The 25,254-nt window shown below is 46.3% G+C and overlaps 1 protein-coding gene across 3 annotated transcripts in view; it reads left to right on the plus strand.

Annotated features, from left to right (window-relative positions):
• ZMYND8 (zinc finger MYND-type containing 8) overlaps positions 1-25,254 on the plus strand; it is a 602,889-nt gene that overhangs the window by 399,959 nt on the left and 177,676 nt on the right. For all 3 annotated transcript variants that reach the window (XM_069243462.1, XM_069243464.1, XM_069243463.1), the window contains exon 16: positions 20,885-21,078. In XM_069243462.1, the coding sequence (XP_069099563.1) occupies positions 20,885-21,078 (194 nt within the window). The remainder of the gene's footprint in view (positions 1-20,884; positions 21,079-25,254) is intronic.

The raw sequence follows: 25,254 nt of genomic DNA on the forward strand, positions 1-25,254 counted from the left end.
GCCGTGCCCGCACCTCTTTGTCTAGCGGTTGACGGAGCTTACCCGCCACGTAATCCGCCACCTTAGGATCCGGGTGCCATTCGGAAGAGCGAGGATGATAAATGCCCTCCGTCTCAAACATGTCGGAATCCGACTCCCCCGGGTCCTGGGCATCCGGGATAGAGGCAGACGGATGCCACGGACGTCCCGTCTCCAGATCCTCTGCTGAGGAAGAGTCTCCGTCCGAATCATCAACCATGCCCAATGCAGATCCCACGAAGAGATCGGATTTGGGGTGACCCTTGTCACCAATAACCCCGGGCAAAGAGCCCTCCCGGGAGGGTAGCCACAGCTGCGAGGGTGCACCCTTATCAAAAAAGGAAGGAGGAACCTCCGATTCCCCAAGGTGCCCCGCATTACGCTTGCGTGGTTTCCTGGGGGAAGCCCCGTGGGCAACCCCCGTCACGCCAGGGCACCTAGAAACCTGCGCGGCCAATTGCGTCATGCTTTCCTTGAAAGGAGCCAAAGCCTGCGCAATGGCCTGCGATAAAACCACCTCTACCCCAGAAGGAAGAGCGCGGAGTGAAGGGGCCTCAGAGGGCATGAGGGGAAAGGACTCCTGGTCCTGGGCAGGTTGCATACCGTATAGACAGGAGAAAACCAAGAAATCTGCGTCCCAAAACTGTGGGAACAACCCCCTCCTACTCCTGTCAAAAGAGTAAAATCCCTCAAGGGAAAAATTCTAAGGCCGTCAACCGCCTAAGCAGTGTCCCAGGAGGGGGTCTGGCACCAGGCTGAAGAAAAACGAGCCCAAACGACAAAAAAACACAGCAGCGCGTGATGAAAGTGCGCGCTGCAGTTGCGGTGCCAAAAACGGGATGTGCGCCCTCTAGAGGACCCGACACGTCACTGCAGCAACAAACGCGCTCGGGCACTAAGCCTACCGCGCGATCGTAGCAACAGCGTTGCTACAACAAAACCTGTGAAGGAAAACAAGAAATCAATTGTGCTCGCGCGCACCAAAATGTCAAGTACACGCTCTCAGACTAAGGATAATAGCGAGAGGCAGAAAAGGCACTTATCTGATCACCGAGCAGTGAAGAAAGAGGGCGGATGACGTTACGCAATGGCACTTATACTGTCAATAATGCTGTTGGTCATTGGTTCATGGTTTCCATGACTACGGTCTCATGGGAGTTGTAGTCTATTAAATGTTTTTGTTTTACTTTGAATCTGCTGGTTAATAAAAAGTGAAGAAAGAACTGCATAATCCTCGCCTCCGGGTCCTGATATAGAATTAATCATGGAAGTATCTGTTGGATATATCATTTACGAATTAAACTGAAAAAACATAATTTCTCCAAAACTAGGTACAAGTGTTACTAAATCAAATGCCTTTTCTGCATCAGTATTATGTATTGTAGCTTTGTTGAATTACTTAGATAATCTGTTGCATTTGTGAGATAATTAGTGTTTGCACTGATCAGTCTACTAGACAAAAAAGTTCTGATCCCAGTCTCAAGAGACATGTTTTTTTTTTGCAGCTTTTACTAATTATTTGGACAAAACAAGCTTAATTGGTAATCTGAATTCAGGAAACTTATAGAACAATTGGCACTGAGGTTTAAGGGATGTATGTATATATTTTTTAACAACCTGACCACATTGCTACAATGAATGCATTTTGAATGGATGCACCTTGTGATACATCACTTTACAAACGTTTTAGAGGTGTTTAAAATCTGAAACAAATACTTTGTAAAATTATTTTGGTAACCGAACATTGCCACAAATTTGCAAGGCTTTTTAAAGGATTCCACCAATTTATCATTTGAGATTCACTCTATCATTTCTAGTGCTGAATATTCATTTTAAATCTGTAACTGAACACTAGATAAGAATGAATTCATCAAGTTCTGTTTTTTCTTTCTTCGAACTGTTAAGCATTTTTATAGGGCTGTAAAAAATTCTTGGTTTTATTAGCTAGCTATTTAGTAGTTAGGTCCATTATGTTTGCAATGTGTTTTTGATATTTCTTTGCCGCTGTATGCCATGCTAAAATGTACCCCGGTTCACTTTCTTTTGTAGCCATTTCGCCCAGTACTTTGATTACTCACTAGTTGTTTGTTTTCAGAAAAATATTTTAAGACTTTTTTTTTTTAGTTTCTTTCTACTTTCCAGTATTATTTAATCTATGAGGTGCCATTCTTGCAATTTCATTTTGCATAGCAAATAGCTTGGCTGTTCAGGCTTATTTTTGTGCTGCTGTGTAACCTCTAAGGGTTGCTTTAAATGTGCTCTAAACTATGGCTGTTTGCGTATTAATCTGAAAAAATCCCTAATAACTACTCAAGTATTCTTCACCTCCGTGAAGTCCTGACGAAGCAGCTGATTCAAGAGCTGTGTAGTAGTCTGAAAAAGACTACCTGACCAAATGGGAACTTAGCGCCCCTGTTTACAGGGGACTCTGTTTATTTGTCAAGGAACCTCAATGCCACTTTGATTACAGCTACCTAATGGCTGTTTGGCATGTTATGCTGTAGGTCACAAGCTCTTTATACTCCTGCCGTTTAGTGTTTGATGCTGACATTTGAAAAGTTTTTTTCTTTGTGGAAATCTTCAGTCTTGAGATATCTCACGGCATCTCCCTTAGCACATTATCCACCAGGATAAAGACTGTATCGGAGATTGGTTTTGTCCTCCATCAAGTTCAGGCATTTTCATGTCAAACTCTGTCTGTCGCCACTTCTCTTTATTTTGTATTCCTATTGTTGAGGAGCCCGATCCTTTGAGGTGGACATGACCTGCTTCTAATTCAAACCATTGGAGTGGTTTCTAGGACTACGGTCATAGAGAAATTACTGTTATGGGCGAGGGGTATGAAGAATAAGACTTCATGTTTGGCCCAAGTTAAATGCAAAACTCCTGCTCGAAGCAGCATCAAGCTTGCAATCTGTACCTCCTTCAGGACCATAAGGAATCCAGCTGCTCAGACTTCAAGGCATACGAGAATAACAAGACCGTCTGGTACCAGAAATAACAAACACTTGAAGATGTATTATCAATACCCCATTGCCCTGTTGCCTGCTTTTGACACCAAGGGAACCTACTTTGAGGCCAGTGGCCCATCAGGAGCAGTAGAGCCCAAGATACTCACAGATGATTCTGATGTCAAGGACCAGCCAGATTCTGCACGTCACTCGAGAGATTACACCTGTAGCCACCATTCCTCTGCCCATACCAGAGGATTGACCCATACGGTATTGAACTCAAAAGCTGTATCAGGCAGAGGCCTAGGACTGCTCCCTAAGAAGTTTGGCATCAAGACCAGAGGCAGGCCATAACAGGCATCGGCCTGCAGATTGACACTGAGCAGCAAACCATATTGGCAATGACAACCATCCTCTGCTCCAGTGAAACCTCAAGCCAAAGGCTCAAAGACTTGACATCATGAAATGCGAAGTAGACCCCTAGGCCAACTTTAAAGTTTAAATTATTCCAAAATCAGCTACAAAAAAGATCTAAATGCTGAGTTGAGTGAAAATTCACTGACCATTGAGCTGCCTGTTCTTACGCAGTACTGTCCCTTAATTCGTCCTTCAGGGGCAAGATGCTTACTTGCCCATCACCTCAAGAGGAGCCATGCACACACCACAGCCAGCATCCTGGAAGAAGTGGATGCTAACTTTTGGGATCTGGCCTGTGGGAATATTATATTTTTGTCCCACAGGGTAATACTGATCTGGAGACCTGTCCAGTTAAGGAATCTTCTCCAGAGGTTGCCATGGCATACCCTGCCGTAATACAGAGGAGAACTACCCCTGTGTCAAACTTCATGTGGAAGAAAGGATGATGATTTGCAATCGGAAAGGTTGGTGCAGCATCTGCCAGTGCTCAAAAGCATGACCACTTATGCCAAGGAGAATTTTAGGGAGCCTGTCAGTGTTTGGGTTGTGACATAGAGTTTTGAGGAAATAATGAAAAAAACTGCCCAGAGGACCCTTTGTACGTCAAGACATGCATCGTCAGACTTCTTAATTGTGCAAAAACCAGAAAGAAAGCTATTGGGGATGCCACTCCTTCTGACAAAGAGAGCAAAAAAGATTGTCCGCTAGATTGGGTGTTGCAATGAGGCAGCACATCAGTGGAGAATCACCAACTTCATTGGGCTACTTTTCCACCACAGCTGCTATTGCTGGGAGGAAATGGAACAGCTCCAGAAATATCTGCAAAAGGAGTACCAAAAAAAGTGGTAAGGAACTATTGCAAAAGGGAGGGATCATCTCAATTCCAGTATTCAGTGTACCCTGGATGCAGCTGACAGTCTCTGGGGAGGTCATCATGAGCATATTCTCCAATGCTATGCATGACTAAGAGTATTGGGGCTTTGCCATGATGTTCAAAAGCATCTTATCAATATACTGTTACATGGGGTATACCTCTTTGAACCTTCAGTGTACAGTATGTTGTAGAAAATTACAGAAAATACACTGATCCTACCAAGGCAATGGGGGACCAGCAGACCCAGTCACTCAAATCTGGCTTGCGCAAACTGCAGGCAAGAAAGTTAGCTGACACTCTGACCACCACCCAACTTGAGGGTTTTCAACAGCAGCTGTCCTTTCATGAAACCATGTTTCGAAGTCCTTTGGTCGAGGTGGTTACAGAAGCTGCAGCAGGGACACAGGTCCACGTGGCTCCGACAAAGGTGCCTCAACCTCCAAACAGTGACCCTCTCCTCCCTGGGTTCCAAGTAAGTAACTTATATCCTTACCTGACCAGGATCTATCTTGCACCTAATATTTAAAAAGGACTCTGCTTTGACCCCGCTACCTATCACCCAATTGCATTATTAAATATAGAAGCTTGATGTTTTTTAAGGATTTACTGGCTAAACGCTCAAATGGGGTATAGCATAAAAACTTCTCTTGTGCCCTGATTTGTGGTTTCCACCTTAATGTGGTACTCTACACTATGTGCTAGGGGCATTGTCTGTGCACCACACTGTTCTCTCCAGTACCAAGTTATTATTTGTTTATTTGCCTTATTTTGGAGCTGCATTTGATGGAGTGGACATGGAGCTGTTGGAGTGTGTTTAGGTGTAGAAATGTCTTAGTGCGTAGTTTCACATGAGTTGTGGGCTTCATTATCATCTGTCAAATATTCCATCCCTAACCTTGTCAGAAAACTAACTGGTCCTCCCCTATGTCCCATACTAAAAGTAATTAAAGTGAAAGTAATACCACTTCACTATGTGGTAATGCAGCCTTTCCCAGCAAGTTTTTGGTGAGGCATAGCACAGTGCAGTGTCAACAGAAGGTTGGCCAGTTCTTCGATGCAAGCTTGTTTCAGCTAGTCAAACAGTCATTTACAATGGAGGTACTCTTCTTAAAGATCTGGTACTGCATAGGAACTAACCCAGAGGGGATATAGAAATAATTACTGTGTGCAGAGCTTTATACTTCAAACCTCACCATAAACATCCTTAGTCCGGCTATTTATTAGGTTCAACTACGGCTTTTGCAGCAGGAGCTGGGTGGGTAAGTGTAAAGAAATGGCTCCCTGTTGCAGTTACCCCCCACTTTTTGCCTGATACTGATGCTGACTTGACTGAGAAGTGTGCTGGGACCCTGCTAACCAGGCCCCAGCACCAGTGTTCTTTCACCTAAAATGTACCATTGTATCCACAATTGGCAGACCCTGGCATCCAGATAAGTCCCTTGTAACTGGTACTTCTAGTACCAAGGGCCCTGATGCCAAGGAAGGTCTCTAAGGGCTGCAGCATGTCTTATGCCACCCTGGAGACCTCTCACTCAGCACAGACACACTGCTTACCAGCTTGTGTGTGCTAGTGAGGACAAAACGAGTAAGTCGACATGGCACTCCCCTCAGGGTGCCATGCCAGCCTCTCACTGCCTATGCAGTATAGGTAAGACACCCCTCTAGCAGGCCTTACAGCCCTAAGGCAGGGTGCACTATACCATAGGTGAGGGTACCAGTGCATGAGCATGGTACCCCTACAGTGTCTAAACAAAACCTTAGACATTGTAAGTGCAGGGTAGCCATAAGAGTATATGGTCTGGGAGTCTGTCAAACACGAACTCCACAGCACCATAATGGCTACACTGAAAACTGGGAAGTTTGGTATCAAACTTCTCAGCACAATAAATGCACACTGATGCCAGTGTACATTTTATTGTAAAATACACCACAGAGGGCACCTTAGAGGTGCCCCCTGAAACTTAACCGACTATCTGTGTAGGCTGACTAGTTTTAGCAGCCTGCCACAAACCGAGACATGTTGCTGGCCCCATGGGGAGAGTGCCTTTGTCACTCTGAGGCCAGTAACAAAGCCTGCACTGGGTGGAGATGCTAACACCTCTCCCAGGCAGGAATTGTCACACCTGGCGGTGAGCCTCAAAGGCTCACCTCCTTTGTGCCAACCCAGCAGGACACTCCAGCTAGTGGAGTTGCCCGCCCCCTCCGGCCAGGCCCCACTTTTGGCGGCAAGGCCGGAGAAAATAATGAGAATAACAAGGAGGAGTCACTGGCCAGTCAGGACAGCCCCTAAGGTGTCCTGAGCTGAGGTGACTCTAACTTTTAGAAATCCTCCATCTTGCAGATGGAGGATTCCCCCAATAGGGTTAGGATTGTGACCCCCTCCCCTTGGGAGGAGGCACAAAGAGGGGGTACCCACCCTCAGGGCTAGTAGCCATTGGCTACTAACCCCCCAGACCTAAACACGCCCTTAAATTTAGTATTTAAGGGCTACCCTGAACCCTAGAAAATTAGATTCCTGCAACTACAAGAAGAAGGACTGCCTAGCTGAAACCCCTGCAGCGGAAGACCAGAAGACGACAACTGCCTTGGCTCCAGAAACTCACTGGCCTGTCTCCTGCCTTCCAAAGATCCTGCTCCAGCGACGCCTTCCAAAGGGACCAGCGACCTCGACATCCTCTGAGGACTGCCCCTGCTTCGAAAAGACAAGAAACTCCCGAGGACAGCGGACCTGCTCCAAGAAAAGCTGCAACTTTGTTTCCAGCAGCTTTAAAGAACCCTGCAAGCTCCCCGCAAGAAGCGTGAGACTTGCAACACTGCACCCGGCGACCCCGATTCGGCTGGTGGCGATCCAACACCTCAGGAGGGACCCCAGGACTACTCTGATACTGTGAGTACCAAAACCTGTCCCCCCTGAGCCCCCACAGCGCCGCCTGCAGAGGGAATCCCGAGGCTTCCCCTGACCGCGACTCTTCGAATCTAAAGTCCCGACGCCTGGGAGAGACCCTGCACCCGCAGCCCCCAGGACCTGAAGGACCGGACTTTCACTGGAGAAGCGACCCCCAGGAGTCCCTCTCCCTTGCCCAAGTGGAGGTTTCCCCAAGGAACCCCCCCCTTGCCTGCCTGCAGCGCTGAAGAGATCCCGAGATCTCTCATAGACTAACATTGCGAACCCGACGCTTGTTTCTACACTGCACCCGGCCGCCCCCGCGCCGCTGAGGGTGAAATTTCTGTGTGGACTTGTGTCCCCCCCGGTGCCCTACAAAACCCCCCTGGTCTGCCCTCCGAAGACGCAGGTACTTACCTGCAAGCAGACCGGAACCGGGGCACCCCCTTCTCTCCATTCTAGCCTATGTGTTTTGGGCACCACTTTGAACTCTGCACCTGACCGGCCCTGAGCTGCTGGTGTGGTGACTTTGGGGTTGCTCTGAACCCCCAACGGTGGGCTACCTTGGACCAAGAACTGAACCCTGTAAGTGTCTTACTTACCTGGTAAAACTAATCAAAACTTACCTCCCCTAGGAACTGTGAAAATTGCACTAAGTGTCCACTTTTAAAACAGCTATTTGTCAATAACTTGAAAAGTATACATGCAATTTTGATGATTTGAAGTTCCTAAAGTACTTACCTGCAATACCTTGCGAATGAGATATTACATGTAGAATTTGAACCTGTGGTTCTTAAAATAAACTAAGAAAAGATATTTTTCTATATAAAAACCTATTGGCTGGATTTGTCTCTGAGTGTGTGTACCTCATTTATTGTCTATGTGTATGTACAACAAATGCTTAACACTACTCCTTGGATAAGCCTACTGCTCGACCACACTACCACAAAATAGAGCATTAGTATTATCTATTTTTACCACTATTTTACCTCTAAGGGGAACCCTTGGACTCTGTGCATGCTATTCCTTACTTTGAAATAGCACATACAGAGCCAACTTCCTACATTGGTGGATCAGCGGTGGGGTACAAGACTTTGCATTTGCTGGACTACTCAGCCAATACCTGATCACACGACAAATCCCAAAATTGTCATTAGAAATTCATTTTTGCAATTTGAAATTTTTCTAAATTCTTAAAAGTCCTGCTAGGGCCTTGTGTGTTAAGTCCCTGTTTAGCATTGTCTTTTAGAGTTTAAAAGTTTGTAAAAGTTTGAATTAGATTCTAGAACCAGTTGTAGATTCTTAAAAAGTATTCCAACTTTTAGAAGCAAAATGTCTAGCACAGATGTGACTGTGGTGGAACTCGACACCACACCTTACCTCCATCTTAAGATGAGGGAGCTAAGGTCACTCTGTAAAATAAAGAAAATAACAATGGGCCCCAAACCTACCAAAATACAGCTCCAGGAGCTTTTGGCAGAGTTTGAAAAGGCCAACCCCTCTGAGGGTAGCAACTCAGAGGAAGAGGATAGTGACTTGGAGGAAAATTCCCCCCTACCAGTCCTATCTAGGGAGAACAGGGTCCCTCAAACCCTGACTCCAAAAATAATAGTCAGAGATGCTGGTTCCCTCACAGGAGAGACCAACACCTCTGAAATCACTGAGGATAACTCCAGTGAAGATGACCCCCTGTTAGCCAGGATGGTCAAAAGATTGGCTTTGGAAAAGCAGCTCCTAGCCATAGAAAGGGAAAGAAAAGAGATGGGCCTAGGTCCCATCGATGGTGGCAGCAACTTAAATAGGGTCAGAGATTCTCCTGACATCCTAAAAATCCCCAAAGGGATTGTAACAAAATATGAAGATGGTGATGACATCACCAAATGGTTCACAGCTTTTGAGAGGGCTTGTGTAACCAGAAAAGTAAACAGATCTCACTGGGGTGCTCTCCTTTGGGAAATGTTCACTGGAAAGTGTAGGGATAGACTCCTCACACTCTCTGGAAAAGATGCAGAATCTTATGACCTCATGAAGGGTACCCTGATTGAGGGCTTTGGATTCTCCACTGAGGAGTATAGAATTAGATTCAGGGGGGCTCAAAAATCCTCGAGCCAGACCTGGGTTGACTTTGTAGACTACTCAGTAAAAACACTAGATGGTTGGTTAACTGGAAATGAAGTGTGTGACTATGTTGGGCTTTATAATTTGTTTATGAAAGAACACATTTTAAGTAACTGCTTCAATGAAAAGTTGCATCAGTATCTGGTAGACCTAGGTCCAATTTCTCCCCAAGAATTGGGAAAGAAGGCAGACCACTGGGTCAAGACTAGGGTAACCAAAACTTCCACTGGGGGTGACCAAAAGAAAGGGGTTACAAAAACTCCCCAGGAGAAAGTGGGTGACACTAGAAACAAAGAAAAAGAGTCCTCTGTAGGCCCCCAAAAACCAGAACAGGTGGGTGGGCCCCAAGACACAACCCAAAACAAAGGTGGGTACCAGGGTAAGAACTGGGATGCCACTAAGGCATGGTGCCACAACTGTAAACAGTCTGGGCACCACACCAAGGACACTTCTTGTCCCAAAAACAAACCCCAGAACAAGATTCCAGGGGTAACCAGTGTAGCCATGGGAGATGACTCCTCAGATGAGGAGGTCTTCATAGCCTTCCACTGGAAACAGGGCCCAACAGGTGAGTTGGAGATTCCAGAGGGAAGTAGACACTTCCACCACCTACTGGTGAATGGAATCCCAACCACTGCCCTGAGAGACACTTGTGCCAGTCACACTATTGTGCATGACAGGCTAGTGCTCTCAAACCAGTACATCCCAGGTGAGACTGCCAGGGTAAGAGTTAGCCTAGACAGGGTCACTAAGAGGCCTGTGGCTTTAGTACCCATAGAAGTGGGTGGCACTCTTAGCTGGAGAAGGGTAGTAGTCAGTACAGACCTCCCCCTTGATTGTCTCCTTGGAAATGACTACCCAGAGGTTAGTCAGAGCCCAAGAGAGGGACTGGTCCAGTGCCAGTCCTCTCCCAAGGATTCTGGAAGTCCTGCCTCTGCAGTAAATGCAAGTAGGCCCCAGAAGAAAAAGAAAAGGAAACAGAGTAGGAAAGGTGGACAACCTTTAGCCAAGGTTCCAGCAAGCCAAGGAGATTCTGCTCCAGTAGGGGAGAACTCCAAAAATGGCTCTGATAAAGTCCAACCTGACCCACAAGAAGTCCTGGCTAGTCAGGCAACTGTTAAGCCTGAGTGGGTGGCTCCTCAGCTAACAGAAGAAAGAGTGGAAGAAGGGTGTTTACTACAAGATGTGGTGACCCCCCACTCTAATACAGCAGACAGGCACCCTGAACCCAAAGAAGCCTGTAACTTAGCCCCTTCCCTTGTAGGTGAAGAGCTAAAGGTGTGGTTCTGGGCACTGACAGCTGTCAGTGGCCTCTGCTGGGTGTTAGCCTTTATGGCTGCACTATCCTTGGCCTGGTGGTCTGACCCCATGCCAAATAACAAGTTAGGCCCCCTGACCCTGTTGGTCATGGTGGGGTTACTCCAGCTCTGGGTAACCTCTTTGGGTAAGCTAGGGGTGACCCTGGCTAAGATAAGATTAGCAGAGGTGGATACCTCTGACCTCAAAATAGAGAGAATGGGTGAAGACATAAAAAGCACAGACAAGAGGCAGTTCAGACTAGGTCCTATCACTGTGGAAGTGGGTCAGTTCCCCAGAGGGAATGACCTGAACAGGAGGATGTAAGGCAGAGTAGGCCCTGCAACAAACCAGCCATTTCCTCTACTCTTCCTCGCCTGACAGACTAGGAAGACTCTTCCAGCGTTGGCTGAGTCTCCTGGCCTGTGGGCTGGGGGGGGCTTGTGTAAAGAAATGGCTCCCTGTTGCAGTTACCCCCCACTTTTTGCCTGATACTGATGCTGACTTGACTGAGAAGTGTGCTGGGACCCTGCTAACCAGGCCCCAGCACCAGTGTTCTTTCACCTAAAATGTACCATTGTATCCACAATTGGCAGACCCTGGCATCCAGATAAGTCCCTTGTAACTGGTACTTCTAGTACCAAGGGCCCTGATGCCAAGGAAGGTCTCTAAGGGCTGCAGCATGTCTTATGCCACCCTGGAGACCTCTCACTCAGCACAGACACACTGCTTACCAGCTTGTGTGTGCTAGTGAGGACAAAACGAGTAAGTCGACATGGCACTCCCCTCAGGGTGCCATGCCAGCCTCTCACTGCCTATGCAGTATAGGTAAGACACCCCTCTAGCAGGCCTTACAGCCCTAAGGCAGGGTGCACTATACCATAGGTGAGGGTACCAGTGCATGAGCATGGTACCCCTACAGTGTCTAAACAAAACCTTAGACATTGTAAGTGCAGGGTAGCCATAAGAGTATATGGTCTGGGAGTCTGTCAAACACGAACTCCACAGCACCATAATGGCTACACTGAAAACTGGGAAGTTTGGTATCAAACTTCTCAGCACAATAAATGCACACTGATGCCAGTGTACATTTTATTGTAAAATACACCACAGAGGGCACCTTAGAGGTGCCCCCTGAAACTTAACCGACTATCTGTGTAGGCTGACTAGTTTTAGCAGCCTGCCACAAACCGAGACATGTTGCTGGCCCCATGGGGAGAGTGCCTTTGTCACTCTGAGGCCAGTAACAAAGCCTGCACTGGGTGGAGATGCTAACACCTCTCCCAGGCAGGAATTGTCACACCTGGCGGTGAGCCTCAAAGGCTCACCTCCTTTGTGCCAACCCAGCAGGACACTCCAGCTAGTGGAGTTGCCCGCCCCCTCCGGCCAGGCCCCACTTTTGGCGGCAAGGCCGGAGAAAATAATGAGAATAACAAGGAGGAGTCACTGGCCAGTCAGGACAGCCCCTAAGGTGTCCTGAGCTGAGGTGACTCTAACTTTTAGAAATCCTCCATCTTGCAGATGGAGGATTCCCCCAATAGGGTTAGGATTGTGACCCCCTCCCCTTGGGAGGAGGCACAAAGAGGGGGTACCCACCCTCAGGGCTAGTAGCCATTGGCTACTAACCCCCCAGACCTAAACACGCCCTTAAATTTAGTATTTAAGGGCTACCCTGAACCCTAGAAAATTAGATTCCTGCAACTACAAGAAGAAGGACTGCCTAGCTGAAACCCCTGCAGCGGAAGACCAGAAGACGACAACTGCCTTGGCTCCAGAAACTCACCGGCCTGTCTCCTGCCTTCCAAAGATCCTGCTCCAGCGACGCCTTCCAAAGGGACCAGCGACCTCGACATCCTCTGAGGACTGCCCCTGCTTCGAAAAGACAAGAAACTCCCGAGGACAGCGGACCTGCTCCAAGAAAAGCTGCAACTTTGTTTCCAGCAGCTTTAAAGAACCCTGCAAGCTCCCCGCAAGAAGCGTGAGACTTGCAACACTGCACCCGGCGACCCCGATTCGGCTGGTGGCGATCCAACACCTCAGGAGGGACCCCAGGACTACTCTGATACTGTGAGTACCAAAACCTGTCCCCCCTGAGCCCCCACAGCGCCGCCTGCAGAGGGAATCCCGAGGCTTCCCCTGACCGCGACTCTTCGAATCTAAAGTCCCGACGCCTGGGAGAGACCCTGCACCCGCAGCCCCCAGGACCTGAAGGACCGGACTTTCACTGGAGAAGCGACCCCCAGGAGTCCCTCTCCCTTGCCCAAGTGGAGGTTTCCCCAAGGAACCCCCCCCTTGCCTGCCTGCAGCGCTGAAGAGATCCCGAGATCTCTCATAGACTAACATTGCGAACCCGACGCTTGTTTCTACACTGCACCCGGCCGCCCCCGCGCCGCTGAGGGTGAAATTTCTGTGTGGACTTGTGTCCCCCCCGGTGCCCTACAAAACCCCCCTGGTCTGCCCTCCGAAGACGCAGGTACTTACCTGCAAGCAGACCGGAACCGGGGCACCCCCTTCTCTCCATTCTAGCCTATGTGTTTTGGGCACCACTTTGAACTCTGCACCTGACCGGCCCTGAGCTGCTGGTGTGGTGACTTTGGGGTTGCTCTGAACCCCCAACGGTGGGCTACCTTGGACCAAGAACTGAACCCTGTAAGTGTCTTACTTACCTGGTAAAACTAATCAAAACTTACCTCCCCTAGGAACTGTGAAAATTGCACTAAGTGTCCACTTTTAAAACAGCTATTTGTCAATAACTTGAAAAGTATACATGCAATTTTGATGATTTGAAGTTCCTAAAGTACTTACCTGCAATACCTTGCGAATGAGATATTACATGTAGAATTTGAACCTGTGGTTCTTAAAATAAACTAAGAAAAGATATTTTTCTATATAAAAACCTATTGGCTGGATTTGTCTCTGAGTGTGTGTACCTCATTTATTGTCTATGTGTATGTACAACAAATGCTTAACACTACTCCTTGGATAAGCCTACTGCTCGACCACACTACCACAAAATAGAGCATTAGTATTATCTATTTTTACCACTATTTTACCTCTAAGGGGAACCCTTGGACTCTGTGCATGCTATTCCTTACTTTGAAATAGCACATACAGAGCCAACTTCCTACAGTAAGTATCCGGTCAAATTCTTCTGGTGAAATGCATGCCATGTGCTCAGGAAGGCCAAGTGGGACTCAAACCCATCCTGCCTCTTTTAATCTGGCAAGGAGGCATTAGAGCGTCAATGTAAATATCGTATATCGGAAGCGTCTTTTGACTCTGATTCGGTCCTGCAGTTGGTCCTGAAGCGCCTCAAATTCCCATGGCTATCATGAGCCTCACAGCATATTGCAGCCTTGTCAGATATTTACAGCTCCCTCTGGTTTACTTCCTGGACCTGCAGAGCCACGAGGGGCTCCAGATGTACTTCTATCGGCTGGCTTTCCCTGGTCAACAAATTTCTCCTAGGGACTTCGACCAGTTTAGACACTGCTTCATGCTTCCACTTTGGCCTCTATGCCTTCGATGCTGATGCAGACTACACAGATGCTGACCTAGGGCCCAATCCCAGTGGCAGTGTCTGGCCCCAAGCTGTCATCTGCTCCTTCCAGGCCTTTGTCATGCTACGAATTCCCAAAAGTGCATCCAGACTCATCCTCAATCACTGCCTCAACGCCAGTAATGTCAGAGGCTGGAGGTCTTTTCTTGATTAGAAGCAGTGAGGTGAGCATCCTTCTCCCCCTTTACCAAATCGATACCTGGATTTAGAAAATGCCACTTATCTAGGTACATCCCCAGACACTGAGCTGAACTTGCCACCAGTGAATGTAAGTGCCTTTTTCACAGTAGTTCTGCAAAGGGGAGCAAAAGTGCTTGATTAAGTTATCTACTATTGAAACCACAGTGAACTTGTTAATTGAGATCCTTCGACCAGGTCCAGCTTCTGAGACTTTCTTTCATTCTGTGAGGTTCTTACAGAGACCCTCGTGCACTTGTTACAGGATATTGTCAGGCCTTCAGTTCAGTCGATTTGTTGCCAGGTAACATAAGTTGGAGCCCGCTGACCTAGATTGTCTGACAGGGCATCCAGTGCCTTAAAGACTAATGGTCGAGAAAGTGATATGCAAAGTCAGCCTAAAGCCTTTCAGACCATTCTTCCAGAGGCAGTCGTAGCATATTAATGCATTCATGGAGAGATTGTTTTCTTTGGCCAGTTTGGCCTGAAGATCCTGAAACGTGGTGTGTCTTCTGGGCAGGCAACCCATGCTTTATGGCATAGGGTTAGGAAAACCTTGCCAACCTTCCAGGAACATCTCAACCCCTCACTGGATCAAATGATGTATGATAGTCGGGACACGTCGAAGTATATCTTGAGTGCTAGATTATTTGGGAAGAAGGCTGATTTGGCTCAAACAATGTAAGGACGTTCGAATCAAAGCACGATCCATGGAACTCTCATCTCCTGGTAAGCAGTTTCACTGACAGTACTGGAAGGTTAGGTGTTATTCCATGGGGGTAGCCTGTAGACAACGTCATCTTTCCCTGTAGCAGCAGCAGGCCCCATCCTTCCAGGCAGGAGTTACACTGGTGGCCGAGGCTGTTTGCACCAGCATGCAAAGCTCTCTTCTACCCCTACCTTTTCTTAAGCAGGGACTGCCAGACTGCTTTAACTTGCCCTCACAAACCCATGCTTGGCTCGTAGGTAGCAGGATATGACTTCCTCCCCAACTGGTGACTCATCATGCCTGGCAGGTAGGTGTTGCATATCATTCAGAGGGGCTGTGCCTTGCTTTTCATTTCCTCCTCACCTCGTTTGCCCCCACATCAGAGTGCTGCCAGAGGACCATTCCGCAGGTTTGCTGGCCAAGGATTCAATTGAATGGGTGCCGCTTCAGTGAGGGAGGGTGTTATTCATAGTACTTCCTTGTACCAAAGAAAGATTGAAGCCTCAGGCCTCTCCTGCCCCTCTGTCCACTGAATGCCATTCTGCAGCATTACAAAATTCAAGATGCTCACACTGTCCCAGATTTTTCCTGCTCTCGAATCAGAAGACTGGATGTTGTCCCTGCTTTCCTGAAACTGTAGGCCACATACTTCCATATACACATCCTGCAGACCTCCCAGCAATATATGTGATTCATGGTGTGGTTGGAACACTTCCAATTTACCATGGTCCCATTCGGCCTTTCCTCAGCTCTGTGGATGTTCAGAAAAGTGATGGTGGTGGTCACTGCCAACCTTTGGATATAGTGGTTCCATGTGGTCCCATAAGATCGGCTGCCGCAAAGCAGTTCCCCAAAGTCATTTGTTGACTACCTCTGGGTGACCACTGAGCTCCTGACAACTTTGGGGCTTTCCATTAATGAGCTAAAGTCTCACTTGTCTCCCAAACAGGTCATACCCTTCATAGAGGCTGTCCTGGAAATGCTTGCATTCAGGATATTTCCACCAATACAGCAAGTCTGGGACTTTCAGGATATGATCCCAATGTGTTGGGCTCTATCATGGGTCTCAATGAGGATAACTCTGAGGCTTCTTGAACTTTTAACCTTGTGTATCCTTTCCGAACACCAGATGGTATAAGTAGTCCCTGCAGTAAAACCTGCACTTTCATACCCAGCATCAGGGCTTCCTCTTTGACTTCATCCAGCTCTTGCAGGAAATGGCTCAGAATCTTTTATAGTGGCAGCCAAATACAAACCTGACCTGCAGCAGGCACCATTCCTTCTTTACCTTGATCACATGGTTGTGGCAGACGTGTAATTGTTTGGTTGGGGGAAGGTGAAGAATATTGTCTTCCGCTCTCCTGCGGAGAGCCAGCACAACATCAGCCTTTTGGAGCTTTGAGCTATTTGTCTGGCTCTGAAAGCCTTCCTGCCATAAACCAAGGGAATGCTGTGCATGTCCTCCCGGACAATATGGCCTCCATGTGGTGCTGCAACAAGCAGGAAGGAGGTGAACCTGAATCTCTGGAAGGCCTAGACCAGTGAGGCATCTTTCTGGTAGCCCGCCATATGGCAGGGTCTCTGAATGTTTGAGAAGATGTTGGCTTGCAGATCACGAGTGGCATGGCCACTCAATGGTAACCAGGGGTAGCTTTGACCAATGGAGTATGCCCAGATAAATTTGTGACCCACTGGTGAGAAGTCAGTGTCAAGTGTACTGTGCACTGGGTTACTGGGGTTTTCTTCAGGGAAGTCATCCAAAGATTAATTCTGACTGTGATGGGACACATTCCTCCTGGGCACGTTCCCACCACTGTGTCTCCTGCCTCAAGTTCTGAGGATAGCGAGGATAGACCTGGACTGGACAGGGAGAATATGGTACTGAGAGCCCATGAGCATTTGCCTTCCAATCTGCTTCTGGAATACCTCCGGTCTCATCAACAGGGTAATGTTCTGCACCTAAGTCTTCACAATGTACACTTCTATTTGTAGAGACTGAGTGGCAACAGTTAATGTGTCCAACCTGGTGGAAGTAGTCGATGAGATATTTGCAGCCAGATGCCCTTCAACAAAGTCGATCTACACTGAGCTAAGTTTGTTGCCTGATGTGGTGCCCATCTAGGCTACCCACTGCAGGCCATATTTTCAAATGTTGTTGTTTGTTTAATTGCTAGCCCAGTAAGTCATGTTATCTTGATCTCCCATCTCTGTTTAAACCACTTTCTGTGGTGCATTTTTATCAAAGGTCTGATGCATTTTCCTCCTGAGCTGTTCATCATGGTACAATGGGTCTTGAGCTTAGAACTGACATTTCTTGGGTGCATGCCTTATGATCCAGTGCACAGCTGCACACTGCAACTGACGCTCTTAAGTAATCTTCTTAATTGCTATCACCTTAGCTAGCCACATGAGTGAACTGTAGGCACGTTTAGTACAACTGCTCTACATCACCACCTTTCCAGGCAATGTAGAAAAGGATAAATAAAGGGGAGAAGGAGGGTTTAATGGGACTGGGTCTATCCTCCTTAGAGCTTTGGTAATTTTACAGAAAGGCCCAGCCCGAGAGAACTTCCACAGGGAGACAAAAAATGTTTTTGTATGAAAAACCCTCACCTACCAGGGTTTCCTCTTAGTGGCATGCTTCATCATTGGGTTTCCTCCCGTTCTGCTACAGAACGAGGCGTGCTGGTACCGACGGAGCACTGATGGTTTCAACAATGAGAATGCTAAAAGGGATAGGGGTGGTGGGGTCTTGGTGAGTTAAAAAATACCACCCTCTGGATGATATTACTAACTTAATACGTCTCACAGGGGTGGTATGGTTAAAAAAGGGTGTTGAGAGGGGCGTATATTATGTACCTTACCTCCTAAATGGTCTACATGTTTCGGAGTCTACCCCTAGACTCCTCATCAGGACCAAGGTGAACTCCCTAGTGTCACTCCTTGTACACCTACCGCTAGTGAAAGCACTATTACTACATGCTCTGTGGTGTGGTTAATATATTCAACTAACTTAACTTAAATTAAATAATACCCATAGGTATCGTTGTTCCGCTGGGTAAACCTGTGGAAGAAAGAAATAATAAAGGAGTAAAAGTTGCTAAATGCATCTCTCTGGTGTGGTACTGTTGCCACCATCACCCAGCCTAATGGCACTTACAATCCACGTAGAAAGACAAATACAAGACATACTACATATAGACAACACTGCAACATACGTCAGCGCGTGAGGCACCTCTAAGAAAAAACATGTGGTGCATGCATGACCTACTTTTAGTGACTACGCTATTCTCCTCTTAGATCTTCCGGGAGATGGGTGTGCTTGTAGTCGCACACTGAAAAATACAAAAAAAACTTTTTGTCTCCCTGTGGAAGTTCTCTCGGGCTGGGCAGGTATAGTCCTCTGCATTAGCATCTGCTATGTGGTGACCAAGAAGCAACACACTGAAGACCTGCAGGCTCATTCCACTAGGGCCAAGGATGTTATGACTGCATTGGCATGGGAAGGGTTTTCTGCCGGTTCTGGACATCTGCCAGGCTGCAGCGTGGACATCCATACACACATAATGCACTACTCTACTGCCTTGACAGTTGGGTCCAATTGAGTGCTTAAGGAACAAGACATTACCTTGTAGTGGTGGTGCATATATGTGGCTTTGTGCATCTCTTCTACATTGGAACAAGTCACTTTTGGAGCCAAACGGTGAAACCTATGTGAACTTTGGAGCATTGCTGAGTATATTCTCTGGATTTGGTCTAAGGTCCTGAGGATATTCTTTAAATGATGAATCAACACTTAGAATAACCAGCACATAGAGCGCTACCAGAGGTAATTATTTGTTCATTAGTTACTGTCCTCATGCTTCTGACACTAATTTTATCCCACTGTGCCCCTGTATTCCCCTTACAAGTCCAAACTCTTATTTTAAATCCCTTATATTTTGATGGGTCTTATGCAATTAATGTGGTGCCCTCAAGCTTTCTTTCCTCACACTTTCGTTTTTCACATTGAATGGTGAAAAGAAAACCAAAAAAATAAATAAAATGTGGACACACAGGGTTTCTAAGAGGAGACTTACCATGCTTACATTGCCAAGACCCTTGCATGGCCTTCAAGGCTGACGTTTGTTTTTCAGTCTCAGTTCAGCTTTTCACTAAAAGATTTCAATTGTGAGCCTTGCAAAGCAAGTTTTATTTGAGACCGGGTCATAAGCTGCCTTCAGGGCCAACTTAAGCTAACCCCATAAACCCTTCTTTGACCCACTAACAGTATTCTCTTTGCTGGGGACTGATCTCTTGATCGTAGAAGTGCTGGTTAATATTGGGCTATGAGGTATGCTACTTCACTGCCTAGAACTACACTCTGGAGATTGGCTTACCTCTTACAGCTTCTTCTGAGTGTTCCCACATCAGAATTTTAGCTGGCCTTCTCAAATGTTAGTTTATGGCTGCAGTGCTGAAGGGGTGCGTCTCACAGCAGAAAGTGATGATTATGTTTCCAAGCAGAAGTGCTTGAGCACAATGAAGACTCAAAAACTGACTGTCATGAGCTTCCAAGAAGTAGCAGTCAGAAACAAATACATGGACAGGTCTTGTCTAAGAACTTCCTCCATCTCTAACGACTGAATCTGCTTACTCACCTCCCCTCTTCTAGATATACCAAATGGCAAAGTTCAGGAAAAGTTGAGCAATCTCTTACTTAAGGTCCTCAAAGAATTCCACTCTATGGTTACAGAAACGTAAGCAGTTCCACTTGAGCTCTCTGAGGAAAGCGGTATCATTCCTCATCATTTGATGTACTAAACCACAAGTAATCACAAATTACTCCTACTGTTCCCAGCAAACTTTGTTGTGTTGCCATATATTGTTGTGTACTTGCCACACAAAAATACTGACCTTTAAATGCACACTGGATATCAGCACAAAAAAGATGGTGCTATAACGAAACAGATCTTTTGATCGAGTGGGGCCAGTAGGCCACACTTGTTTCTGACAAATAAAAAGGTATTTTCATGCCTATTAATTCACATATGTTGGTACTCTGCCATCTTCACTAAATGTCAGTAACCCCGGATATTGAGAGTAGCCCCATATCATTGGAAAAGTGCATATTGGTGCTCCCCTCCAAGCTACATGCACCATTTCTGGACCTTGACATTACCTGGAACTGGCCCAGGCCTCTACTCACTCACTGGGGGGGGGGGGGGGGGCTAGTAAAATTTTGAATTTCAAATTCACATGCACTTGGCTCACTCATGGTAGAACTACATTCCAGTGTAGTATGCAGGCGACAATTCTGTCCCCCAACATCAACTGTGCCGTAGCAGGTTTTGTAGCAAGTGCTTGGATTGCTCAATGCTCGTAGCTGTGTTTAAAACTCAAATCAAGCCACAGCGACACTGGAGACCTTAACATTTACCTCAAATGGGAGTTCTAACCATCACCACAATAATTCCAAATGACTAAGGTTTGAAGGTACATTCTTTCTGACATAGCAGTGACTACTGTTACTCAAGGAAGAGTTTATTCAGTGATAACAAATATTACTACTAAGCGATAGATTTTCTTTTTCAGTCATTCAAAAATCCAGTATTACGTTGTGTTGAGAACACTAATGCTACTGAATTGAGTATATTTCGAATCTGCGGAACCTTCACATGAAAATTAAATGTAAATATGAGAATTTACATTGTGAATCTTGTCTGGTCTTGGTCTACGTCCTCAACCATGTTTTCGTAAAGAATGTTTCAGAAGTGCCAAGCATAAATTTATCAATTGTTTAACCAAAATACATCCAAAAGTGTAAACCATATTGAATATTGATAAAGCTTAGAAGGCGACTTGAAGAGAAAGTTCAAACAATTTTTCTTTTTTGTTTTAGCTGTTCAACAGAAAGAGATCACACAGAGCAATACCTCCACGTCAACAATAACATTGGTCACTAGTACGCAACCAGTTTCGTTGGTTACAAGTTCAGGATCTGGGACCATTCATACTACTACAATAAATACAGATTTACCTATAGTAACTGCTTCCGCTGACGTTGCTGCAGATATTGCAAAATACACCGGAAAAGTAAGTTCCCAAAGAACATTTTGTTAACTGGTGCCGCTTAAAACCTTTAGGGCCAAGCTAAGCATGTGTTGCACTAAATAGTGTAGATAATTACTTGTGTATGCTATTCACGAAGATTTTAGTTTGCATTTTGTGCTGTGCCTGCTTTAGAAAATAGTTGACAATGCCTTGCTTTTCACTGTTTGTGTGGCATTCACGGGGATTGCAGAGCCCATATTGAAAGTGATGCAAACCCTAAACAATTAAAACAAATTCTATCTGTGAAAAAAGGAGCTCACATGGTGAGGCAACTTCCATCCGAACTGGTTAGGCAATAAATGTTCCCTTTCTTGGGAAACTTGAAGCAACAGTAGGACTGTGATAAAAATGATTCGAATTGCCTTAATGTATTTAACAGACATTTAGCATTTAATCACATGTAATTACTTGCTATACTGATTGCAAGGCATTCATTTTTATGTTTATGGCAATGGATTGAGCACTTCCTACATTCAAAATATCCAACCTTTTTTTAGCTTGGGTTTGAGCTAAAGAACTCTTGTAGGAAACTCGCTGCCGAAGAAATTAAATGTGAAGTAACACCTATCACATGTACAGGTAGTCATACAACTAAAACATTACTCCCTCAAACCTGTCTGTGCGTTGGGTGTGACTTTTGCTTGGCTTTTGAAGGATGATTTTCAACAGATCTCTGGTGCAGTTTCATGTTCGAGGTTTGACATAGTACCCGAGAACACATGAGGAGACCGTGACTTTTCCGAGACAGTGGTGTCTCTGGAGGAAGCTGAATGCTGGACAGTGTCAGGCCAGGGAATTGGAGCATGCAGTTGACGCTCTTTCCACCAGGACTTAGATCCAAGATGATGGTTGTACATTGCTTGCGTTCAGCTGTGTGGAGGTACTCTAGTGTTGCAAAAGTGATTTTCCCTCAGCAACTGAAGTCGAGGAGATGAGGGTAGTTTACTTGTAGAGGATAGGGAAAGGACGTCAGCATACCCGAGCAATTAGGGATTCACTCTTGGTGCACAGCTGGGTGTGGAAGCAGACAGACCTACTGGGGAAGGCTCCATGGGATCTGCAGATAGGGCGCTCTGCAGGGCGGGCATTAAAAAACCTGCCTGAATGACCTCAGCCATTTACAGAGTGACTGTTGCTGGGGACCACTGATATAATCTCCTACTGCCAATAGCCAGTGGGTAGGGCCAACTTTTCTTATAGACAAAATGTTTTTTGTTTTGCTAATAACAATGGCACAGTTTAACAAATCTTCACAAAATGTTCAAAACTAGTTGCTGTGTGGAAGTGTAGGGGTGATTTATCAAGTGAGGGCCAAAAAAAGAGGTGGTGTTTGGAGGGGTTATCCCGAAAACACTTTTTCACGATCCATTGTCCTTGGGGATTTTGCTTTTTTTTGTTTTTTAACACAACCAAAGTCCCAACCCCTGAACAGATTTACACCACATCTGGCAGAATGCACATCTTGGTCCAGAAAGATCTCTTTCTGTTATTTGGTCCAAATCTATTCAGTAGTCTTGGAATTAATAAAGAAAACTTATATATCTAGGACTGTGGGTACCCATGTATCCAAAGCCCAATGGGAAAGAAAATATCCCACTCAGGCTGCCTGCGGGAAGGGTTGGGTGCATGTGGGGGGGTTGGCTACAGGTCCTGCAGCCAACCCTGCCACGCATGGTGGTGGTTGTATTAACATTCAGTATTTATATATTACTTTTCAGTTAGGAAACAAAGTTTACAGAGACGTTATAGTTAGGTGCACGTTTTACCCACTCAAAGCAATAGAAATTCAGCATTTATAGTTATACTTTTCTAAAGAATCTATAACTCATGCTGGAAATTAACTTTAGGTAACTAGCCATAGTTTCTTAACATAAGTATAACTAGAGGTATAACTAAAACTGCTGAATTTCTGTTGTTTTGTGTGGATAAACGTGCATCTAACTATAACGTTCCTGTAACCTTTGGTTTTTCAGTGGAAAAAAAAATCCATATACACTGAAAAAAGAGAATAAATATATGTTCAATGGCATGTGTAGCTGCAGATACACATGCTGTGCATACGTCTGCCATCTAGTGTTGGGCTCGGAGTGTTACAAGTTGTTTTTCTTCGAAGAAGTGTTTTCTAGTCACTGGATCGAGTGACTCCTCCTCTTTGGCTCCACTGCGCATGGGCATTGGCTCCATTGCGCATGGGCATCGGCTAAATGTTAGATTGTTTTCTTTCTGCCATCGGGTTCGGACGTTTTTCCTTTCGCTCCGATAGTTCGCGTCGGAAAAGTTTCAAAACGCTTTATTTCTCGTCTGTATTGTTTCGATTGCGTTCCACCTTCTATCGACACTTCGGTACTGTCGGATCAAACATCTTTACTCGCCCTTTGGGGTGCCCGCGCCCAACTCGGGCCTAGTCGGGCAGACCGCGTGGAAGCCTCATGGACCGGACTCCATTCCGCTTTTGTCCTTGGTGCCACGCTAAATTCTCTTACACAGACCAACATCTCATTTGTAATCTCTGCCTTTCCCCAGACCATTGGGAAGAAAATTGCGAGGCCTGCAGATCCTTCCGATCCAAGAAAACGCTCCGAGACAGAAGAGCACAGAGACTCGAGATGCCATCCAAAAGCAGTGAACGTCTCGACATCGAAGAGGAGGAGATCATGCAGACTGCTGTCTCCGTTCGAGGATCCGACTCCGAGCACGAGTCCTGACATATCGGTCACGACAGGAAAGCATGTGAGTACGCCTGCCCCTGCCCCTGTCCCAGCCAAGCCAAAACATAAGGCCTTGGGGACGCCACTGCCGGAAGGCCATGGCTCGACCCGAAAAAAAACTTCGGTGACCAACCCACAACTTCGGCACTGAAAGGCAACTCCTCCGAAGCCATCGGACTCGAGCTGAAGCTCTTTCTCTGAGCAGAGCAAACATCACTCTTTCGAGTTGAAATCGAGAAAATCGTTTTCGGAGCCGAGGCCATCCGCAACCCTGAATTTTTCGATACCGAAAAAACCAGCTATGGAGCCGAAAAAGCCTATTTACAATGAGGAGCATGGACTTTCACAAATACTTAAAGAAAGCCATAAAGCTACTGAGGAGGACTCACAAATAGAGGCAATGGATGAAAGGCAAGCCAGGATTCACATCCATAAAGAGACTGGCAGAATTTTAACCGCACCTCCTCCAAAACCAAAGAGGAAATTAGCCTTTCAAAAGGAATTGGACACTGCACAGCCTCCAGCTAAAGTGCCAAGAACAAAGGAGAAACCTCCACCTCCTCAATTTTCTCCTCAGTCTCCTCCTCACTCTCCACAATTACATCTCTCCCCCTACTAGTCCTACACCTATGCAGTCACCAGCACACTCATTTGATTCGCAGCAGGGCAATGTGGATCCATGGGATCTTTATGATCCAGGCCCCATTCCATACAATAACCCAGATTGCTATCTCTCTAAGCCTTCACCACCAGAGGATAGTACGGGCTACACTCAAGTCATAGCTGGGGTGGCATCGGATCACAATGTCGCCATGCATACTGAGCCATTAGAGGATGATTTCATTTTTAATACACTCTACACATGCAACTTATCAGTCGCTTCCAATGCTCCCCGGCATGTTAAAACATGCTGACCAAATATTCAAGGAGCCAGTAAAAGCAAGGGTAATTACTCCTAGGGGGGAGAAAAAATATAAGCCACCTCCTTCTGATCCTATCTATATCACCCAACAGTTATCTCCAGGCTCAGTAGTTGTAAGCGCAGCCAGAAAGAGAGCAAGTTCGCAGTCATCAGGTGATGCACCCCCACCAGACAATGAGAGTAGGAAGTTTGATGCTGCGGGGGAAAGGGTGGCATCTCAGGCAGCCAACCAGTGGAGAATAGCCAACTCTCCGGCATTGTTGGCTAGATACGACAGGGCCCACTGGGATGAGATGAAAGACATACTTCAACATCTCCCCAAGGAACAGCAAAAAGGGCACAACAGATAGTAGAGGAAGGGCGAGCCATCTCTAATAATCAGATCAGGTCAGCCCTAGACTCTGCAGATACAGCAGCCAGAACCATCAACACTGCTGTAACTATAAGGAGACATGCATGGCTTAGGTCTTCAGGATTCAAGCCTGAAATACAACAGGCAGTGCTCAATATGCCGTTCAACCAAAAACA

The sequence above is a fragment of the Pleurodeles waltl genome, chromosome 7, assembly GCF_031143425.1.
Source record: "Pleurodeles waltl isolate 20211129_DDA chromosome 7, aPleWal1.hap1.20221129, whole genome shotgun sequence".
Lineage (NCBI taxonomy): Eukaryota > Metazoa > Chordata > Amphibia > Caudata > Salamandridae > Pleurodeles > Pleurodeles waltl.